At 38.1% G+C, this 9,263-nt stretch overlaps 1 protein-coding gene across 1 annotated transcript; it reads right to left on the reverse strand.

Annotated features, from left to right (window-relative positions):
• Nucleotides 1-7,567: 7,567 nt before the first annotated feature.
• LOC126068129 (olfactory receptor 2G3-like) lies at nt 7,568-8,515 on the reverse strand. The gene has a single exon (XM_049870520.1). It carries the CDS (start codon nt 8,513-8,515, stop codon nt 7,568-7,570), a length of 948 nt encoding a protein of 315 aa, XP_049726477.1.
• Nucleotides 8,516-9,263: the final 748 nt, after the last annotated feature.

The following is a 9,263-nucleotide window of genomic DNA, read 5'->3' on the forward strand; positions in this document are numbered from 1 at the left end:
CAGTGTTGACCAAAAGCAGGACTGGGGGTGAGAGGCAGAGCCAGGTGATCCCAGGGAGACCTGTCTTGTTGGTTTTGGGTGCACAGGCAGGCAGAGTGCTGGTTGTGGGAGTGGGCGCCACTGCAAGAGGCCTTCTAGAACAATTCTCAGTTGTTTGGCAGCCTATAGGTACCTGGCGAAGGAGGGGTTGTCACACTCCAAACAGACTCCAACGGGGGTCTGCCTTACTGATTTTAGAGATTAAGATTGGTGTCTGTCCCTTTGCAGAGGCAGGGGATGTAGTGGCTTGGGAAACAGGCTACTTTACTGGGGCCTGTTCTTCAGTTCTCAACAGTCTGTGGCCTTAGTGGCTCAGGGAAGGGGTAGGGATGGTGGGAGAATTCATTTTCCTACCATATACAATTCGTCATTTTCTGGTTGACTTTTGCCAGTCAGCTGTATCTTACTGCTGTCCTCTGCTCCTTGATTCAGAGTCCCTCAAGAGCTAGTACTATTTTCCTGTTGTATTCCTTGGTGTGTTTGTGCGAGATGGTTGCAATGATGATCTGTTTATGCCACCATCTGCCCAGAATCTCCCTCAATATCACTAAATAACATTTTATATAACTTTTGACCCATAATATATTTTTAAAATGAAGACTACATTTTCAAAGAATATACATGAAACTAGGGAGAGGTATATGAAAGTAAAATAACATGCAATTCATTTGGGGGAAAAGGCAAGTGTGTGTGTGTGTTGTGTGTATCAGAACTCTATGTTTATAGAAAATGTAAGTTTAATACATCCACTTGCATTATAGCCAAAGCAAATAAAACTATAAGTAGAACGGATGCCTTCTAAACCAAGAAAAAATAATAATGAGTAGGCCATAAGCTTCAATCATTCTGACAAAAGGAAAAAAAAAGAACAAGGACACAAATAAATCAAATAAGATAACAAAAACTTACAGAAATAAGTAAAACTATACAAATAATGGACTAAAAATAAGTGGATTAAATTTGCTTATTAAAGGGCATCAACAATCAAACTAAGCAAATGAATATATCTGAAAGTACATTATAGAAGACAAAGTCAAAGCTAAATATCCAAAAAAGGTTAAAATGAAGGAATGGAATATGATCTAGCGTTCAACACAACATAAAATAGAGCAAAGTAATAGAAGTGTATCGGGAGGAGAGTTGGAATGAGAAAAATTCTCAGAGAAGTTATTGTTTTTGTGGAGATGTAAAGAAAAGAATATGCTTAAAAATTTATTCTTAAATATATTAATGGGAGAATTAATTTAGGAATGGTAGGCATCAATTGTCAGTATTTTAAACAGAAAATGGTGTCCAAATACAAGGAAGTCCAATATGCCTGCAAATCTAGAGAGTGAGATGGAGAAAATCAAAGATGTTTGGAGAGGCAGGCTAGGGCAGACCCTAGAGGGCTTTGTCAGGCAACAGCAATTTTCATTCTATTATTCATCTTAAAATCTTTTATAATATTCTTACACATAAATACTTTAATGATATATTTATATTTTTATTAACTGATTCATAAGATTTATATTATGAATAGACTTCTCTGCCAAGAAAAGTATTAGTTTTATGAAGACATAAAGGACAAGAAAAACAACTTGTAAATATTGGTGGGAGTAGTAGAACTTATTCATACTCCTCACATCCCTCAAATCAACCTCTGCAACTTATTTGTTATTATTTTCACATCGTGATGGTTTGTCACATTTATTTTCTATTTTTAGCCATACTTAATTTATTTGAAGCCCTGGTGGGACAGTGGTTAAGTGCTTGGGTGCTAACCAAAAGGTCAGCAGTTTGAATCCACCAGCCACTCCTTGGAAACTCTATGGGGCCGTTCCACTCTGTCCCATACGGTTGCTATGAGTCAGAATAGACACAACGGCACAGGTTTGGTTCTAATTTATTTAGTCATGTTTCCTCATGTGTTAATATTAAATGGATCTAATTCTCATCATAAAACTTTTATAACACAGTTTCTCTCTTCATTACTTATTAGGCTGAAATTCGTCTTCAGCCAGTTTTATTGTGAAGTATAAATAGGTGTTCTACTTCCTAAAGCACAACACATTTGAAATTTCCTCTTCCTTAATACTTGAAAATGACTTTACAGTTTAAAGGATTTTCATTAAAACCTTGATTTGTATTGCTACATTTTTCCTATCATTTAGTATTCTTAAAGAAAATTCAGAGATCAGTGTGACATTTATATAATATAGGTGACTTGAGATTTGTACCTAGTTTTCCAAGGTATTTTCAATATATGCTTATAGCCTGTGTTTTTACAGGATCTATCTAGATACAGATGTTATTGAGATTTGTTTTATGGCACAAGACATAGTTTCTCTTGCCAATGTTCATGGACTTTTGCATAAAGGTATGTATTCTATTGTTGCTGGGTGAGATGTCCTGTTTATAAGCCTTAATAATACGTATTTTTTTTTTCCAATCCACTTGTGAATCTTCTAGTAAGAAAATGTAAGAGGCTACCCGGGGCACATTGCACACTGAGACTATGCCTAAAATAATAACAATGAAAACATCACCTGTTGTGCAACTCTGACCCTTAATTTGTTCTTTGTGCTTATGAAGACTGACTCAGGATGTGGATGAAGGTGAAGCTACAGGTGAAAAATGTCAATGACCACAGCTTCACAGCGCTGGCAGTGACTGCCCAACCCTTTGGGAAGGAAATGCTTTAAAGATGGAAAGGAGGGGAGTAAATAATAAAAAAGTATACAAAACGGAACTGGATATTGGGAGAACAAAAACTGAAAACAGTGAACAGATAAGAAAAACAGGAAAAAACGAACAAACAAACGTATCTGCTGCTTCAGCAGAGCAGCTGGTAGTCTAATATGCAAGATTCCTTGCAATTCTTCCTTCTTTGAAGTTTTTCTAAGTTTCTATAAAGACACTATTTGATAACAGCTGCATGAAAAAGAAACACCTACTGGGCCCTCAACTTCACAAAGAAAACATAACCCCCCTTCTTCTCCCATCTCCAGGAGACACCTTCAGCTGAGCCCTGTAACATTTTGTCTGTATGTTAACTTAAGAATTACACTGTTCATACCCATTGCTCTTCTACTTTTTTAAAAAATATTTTATTGTATTTTAGGTGAAAGTTTACACAATGAATTATGTTCCTGCTTGACAATTTTTATACAAATTTTTCTGTGACATTGGTTACAATTTTCACAATGTGTCAGCGTTCTCATTATTTCCATTCTGTTTATTCTGTTTCCATTGATCTAGCTTCCCTTCCCCTTCTTGTCTTCTCATCTTGCTTTTGGGTAAATGTTGACCATTTTGTCTCATATAGTTGATTGTTTAAGGGGCAGATTATTCTTGGATGATATTGTTTATTTCATAAGCCAATCTATTATTTGGTGAAGGGTGAGCTTCGAGAGTGCCAAGTTCAAAGGGTATCTTAGGGTGATAGCCTAAAAAATAAAATTTTCCATTGAGCTTTACCACACTTTTTAAGGCCTTCGTTCTGGAAGAAATCTCAATGGTACCACATACTTACAAGAAATTGTAAGAGATACGCATTCTCAGATTTATCACTGAGTGTTTTTGGTGGTTGCCAGATGTCATTACCAAGAATTGCTTAAGACAAGGTAGTTCCTCTAGTCTCTTGATCTAGCAGATCTGGCATTTCTTAGGAATTTTTTTGTTCTACTTTTTTTTTTCATTCTATCCAGAATCTTTTATTGTGTTCCTGGTCCGAATAGTCTATTGTGGTAGCATGGCACCATGTAGTTCTTCTGGTCTCCAGGTTAGAATTGGTCACGGTTCATGTTTCTTCTTTGAGTCTTTGGTTTCCTTCATTCTCTTTTGCTCCAGATGAGCAGAGACCAAAAGTTGTATCTTAAATGGCCATGCTCTTTCAGTTTTGAAGACACATGGGAGGATTTCAGACCTTTGCTCAATTGAAGTTAGACATGGTCATGTGACTTGCTTTGACCCATGGCACATGGGAGAAAGTGCTGTGTGTAATTCTGGGAAGAAGCATTTAATTATCAGAATTGGCTCTCCAAATCTGTCTTCTCTTGTCATGGCAGGACATGTAGGAAAGGAGATGATCCAAAGACAAAGCAGCTTGGACTTGTGAAAGACAACAGCTTCAGAGTCACATGCATCCACATTGGACTTTGTATGTGTAAGAGATAAACCTGCCTCGTGTGTTAAGATGAGGTCATTACCTTAGTATTTTCTTACGCATCCTAATTAGTACATCCATTCAAACATTACCAGGGTCTCACATGGACAGTATTACTTTTAGCCACTGCTAAGGCACCTGATTTCCATACATTTTCCCATCGATGTCACTCCAAGACCTCTCTCTTAAGCAATTCTTGGTAATGACATCTGTCAACCACCACAAAGACTCAGTGATAAATCCGAGAACGGGTATCTCTTACAATTTCTTGTATGTGGTACCGTTGAGATTTCTCACGGAACAAAGGCCTTAAAAAGTGCAGTAAAGCTTAATGGATCATTTTATTTTTGATTTGAATTGATTTTGATTTAAATTTGAAATTTTTACTTATTTATTTTTAAATTTTTGTTGTTCTTTAAGTGAAAGTTTATAAATCAAGTCAGTCTCTCATACAAAAACTTATATACACCTTGCTATATACTCCTAACTGCTCTCCCCCTAATGAGACAGCACACTCCTTCTCACCACTGTCTATTTGCATGTGCATTTGGCCAGCTTTTGACCCCCTCTGCCCTCTCATCTCCCCTCCAGGCAGGAGCTGCCCACAAAGTCTCATGTGTCTACTTGATCCAAAAGCTCACTCCTCACCAGTATCATATTTTATCCCATCCACCTATAGTCCAGTCCAATCCCTGTCTGAAGAGTTAGCTTTGGGAATGCTACCTGTCTTGGGCTAACAGAAGGTCTGGGGATCATGACCTCCGGGGTCCTTCTATTCTCGGTCAGACTATTAAGTCTGGTCTTTTTATGAGAATTTGGGGTCTGCATCCCACTGCTCTCCTGCTCCCTCAGGGATTCTCTGTTGTGTTCCCTGTCAGGGCAGTCATCGGTTGTAGCCGGGCACCATCTAGTTCTTTTGGTCTCAGGCTGATGTAGTCTCTGCTTTCTGTGGCCCTTTCTGTCTCTTGGGCTCACAGTTACCTTGTGTCTTCGGTATTCTTCATTCTCCTTTGTTCCAGGTGGGTTGAGACCCTTTGATGCATCTTAGATGGCTGCTTGCTAGAGTTTAAAACCCCAGAAGCCACTCTCCATAGTGGGATGCAGAATGTTTTCTTAATAGATTTTATTATGCCAGTTGACTTAGATGTCCCCTGAAACCATGGTCCTCAAACCCCCACCCCTGCTAAGCTGGCCTTCGAAGCATTCAGTTTATTTAGGAAACTGATTTGGTTTAGTCCAGTTGCTGACCTCTCCTGCATTGTGTGTTATCTTTCCCTTCACCTAAAGTAGTTCTTATCTACTATCTAATTAGTGAATACCACTTCTCCCTCCCTCCGTCCCCTTCCCAGCCATCAAAGAATATATTCTACTCTGTCTAAACTATTTCTTGAGTTCTTATAATAGTGGTCTTATGCAAAATCTGTCCTTTTGCATGTGACTAATTTCACTCAGCATAATGCCTTCCAGATTCCTCCGTGTTATGGAATGTTTCACAGATTCACCACTGTTCTTTATTGATGCATAGTATTCCATTGTGTGGATATACCATGATTTATTTATCTATTCATGCATTGATGGGCACCTTCTTTGCTTCCATCTTTTTGCTACTGTAAACAGTGCTGCAGTGAACATGGGTGTGCATATGTCTGTTCATGCAAAGGGTCTTATTTCTCTAGGATCTACTCCAAGGAGTGGGATTGCTAGATCGTATGATAGTTCTATTTCTAGCTTTTTAAAGGAAATGCCAAATGAATTTCCAGAGTGGTTGTACCTTTTTATATTCCTACCAGCAGTGTATAAGTATTCCAATCTCTCCACAACCTCTCCAACATTTATTATTATTATTATTTTGGATTAATGCCAGCCTTGTTAAAGTGAGATGGACTCTAATTATAGCTACGATTTGCATTTCTCTAATGGCTAATGATCGTGAGAACTTCCTCATGTATCTGTTAGCTACTTGAATGTCTTCTTTAGTGAAGTGCCTGTCCATAATCTTTGCCCATTTTTTAATTGGGTTATTTGTCTTTTAGTTGTTGAGTTTTTGCAGTATCATGTAGATTTTAGAGATCAAACACTGATCAGAAATGTTATAGTTAAAAACTTTTTCCCAGTCTGTAGGTAATCTTTTCAGTTTTTTGGTGAAGGCTTTGGATGAGCATAGGTGTTTGATTTTTAGGAGCTCCCAGTTATCTAATTTCTCTTCAGCATCATTAGTAATGTTTTGTATACTGTTTATGCCATGTATTAGGGCTTCTGCTGTTGTCTCTATTTTTTCTTCCATGATCTTTATCATTTTAGATTTTATATTTAGGTCTTTGATCCATTTTGAGTTAGTTTTTGTGGATGGTGTGAGGCATGGGTCTTGTTTCATTTTTTTTGCAGCTGAATATCCAGTTATGCCAGCACCATTCATTAATTAATTTTTTTTTTTTTGAATTGCTGTTCTAAATTGCTTGGTGCATCTTTAATATCCGAGTTCCATTTGAAAAAAATCTGGCTTTGATTTAGACAGAATTGTATTTCTACTGTATAATAACAAAGGAAGTACACAGAGAACCCATGAGGCACTTGACTTTTCTTATATTCATTTTGTCTAAAAATAAGGTAAACTACTATATAGGTTGTACAATAGATTTAATTAAATTTATAGCATATTTATACTTACATGGAGATTAAGTTAAATGTAGGTTAAGCATAGAGATCTCTCTGTCTCAAGAAAGAAAGTGTTCATGGCTCCGTTGAACTCAAATATATCAGTAGCAGCTCACTGTGGTGGCTTCATCTTCTGAAAATTCCAAATAAAGGAGAAATACAGCACCCACACACCAAGAATGCAAGTTGAATTCTTTCTTTGTACTCAAGGTCTCACTCTTACAGTCAAATAAAAAAGAAAAAAAAAAAAAACTTGAATATATAGAAAGCTCCTAGGGAAACCAGGCAAACTTCCCTCCCTTCAAGCTTGTATAAAAGAATCTATAATAGCCAGTTTTATTTTTTTGTTGTTGTTTTAAAATGTAATAATAAATTGTTACAATTTGTTTGCTATTTTGTTTATGTTAAGCTCCTGGTGCTTATGTTGCTTAAGAAATAATTTAAGTTTCTCGAAAGTTAATTATGTAACTAGTATTTCTCCTTAGCCAAATGTATCTTTGTACACTTAATATGTGCCAAAAATTGTGTTAATTTTCACATATCTTTAAGAAGATGATGTGTGAAATCATAGGAAAAAATAAGTCATCAATTATCATCATTGAACTAAATCCACCCTTTTTAGTGATGTTTCAAAGACAGTCTCTCCTTGCATTGTTTAAAGGAATATGGGTGGAAATCAAGATTTTTGAGTTTCTTTCTAGCCCAAAAAATCGATTATGTACTTTTTCATTGGCTGATCGATTTCTTCAGCAATCTTTGCAGAGACTCTTTTACTTCCTTGTTTCTCGGGGTATAGATGAGAGGGTTCAACAATGGTGTGACCACAGTGTAGAAGAAGGTGAAGAACTTTCCATGTTTGGAAGCAAAGTCGTTCTTAGGGTCTGTGTAAACCATTGCCACTGTCCCATAAAACATGAAAACCACCAGAAGATGGGAGGAGCAAGTGGCAATGGCTTTCTGCCTCCTCTCTTCTGACTTGATTTTCCCCACAGCTTGAGCTATGTAGCCATAAGATGTTAAGATCAACCCCACAGGCAGGATGGTGAAGAGAATGGCAGAGATACTCATCTGCCACTCATTGGAGGAGGTGTCTCCACAAGCCAGACGTATGAGGGCAGGCACCTCACAGAGAAAGGCATCCACATGGTGGTGGGCACAGAAGGACAGCTGGAGTGTGATGGGAGATTGGATCAGAGATTCCATCAGGCCAGAGAGCCAGGCCATAAGGGACAGCTTCCAACAGAGAGGAGGGTTCATTATGATGGCATAGCACAGTGGCTGGCAGACAGCAAGATAGTGGTCAAAGGCCGTTACCACCAGCAAGACACCTTCTGTGGCACCAAGACAGAGAAACACACAGAGCTGGATGACACAGCCTGTGTAGGTGATGGTCTTCTTAGGTCCCCACAAGTTTGACAACATCTGGGGCACAGTGGTGGTTGTAAAGCAGAGCTCCAAGAAGGAGAGATTGCTAAGAAAGTAGTACATGGGTGTGTAGAGACAAGGGTCTATACAAGAGAGCACAATGATGGTCAGGTTGCCAAAGATGATCATGATGTAGAAGATTGCCACTATCCAGAAGAGAACCGTTTCCAGCTGAGGCCACTCTGAAAAGCCTAGAAGGATGAAGTCCACTGAGAAACTCGTGTTGGTCTTTCCTGTTGCATTTGACATTGGGGTTTAGACATAATTGTGAGTAGAATTTTGTAAACTGAGTTCAGAGAAAGACTGCACTCTCCTTTATTCAGAAAAGGCAAACATTATTAGTTGTCAAGGAATTCTTGGGGCATACAACATTTGGCTGTTTTCCCTTATATTAAGCTAATAAGATGCTGTATTTCTTTTATAAGGCTGTATTGTTTACATCAAAGGGGCATTTGGAAGACACCACTCTTTGGAATTCATCTTTAAAATCTGTAATCACAAATACCCCTAGTGGACACCCTCACGACTATCTTATAACATTTCTGTGCTCCTCCAAGATATTCTTTCAGTCCTGTATGTAGTAGCTACTCTAAAATAATTGGAATGAAATGTTGAACACAAAGCTCTATTTTTCATATATGTTGTCCTCCAATATAACCTAGTAACCCAGTGCCGTCGAGCCGATTCCGACTCATAGTGACCCTAAAGGACTGATTAGAACTGCCCCATAGGGTTTCCAAGGAGCACCTGGAGGATTTGAACTGCCAACCCTTTGGTTCACAGCCATAACACTTAACCACTATGCCACCAGGGTTTCCTCCTCCAATGTAATAGGCATTATTGTGTTTGTTTTTGGTGATGTTAATAGTGACACTTATAGCGGAGATAATTTACAAGCAGGTCTCTCGGCTCTCATCAGCCAACAACATAGACTCTAAATAGTGAGATCCCGATCATAATGTTTTTCTTTGGGTGCCTGAAGAAGCGTTTGTCATAG

The sequence above is a fragment of the Elephas maximus genome, chromosome 2 (genome assembly GCF_024166365.1).
Source record: "Elephas maximus indicus isolate mEleMax1 chromosome 2, mEleMax1 primary haplotype, whole genome shotgun sequence".
Lineage (NCBI taxonomy): Eukaryota > Metazoa > Chordata > Mammalia > Proboscidea > Elephantidae > Elephas > Elephas maximus.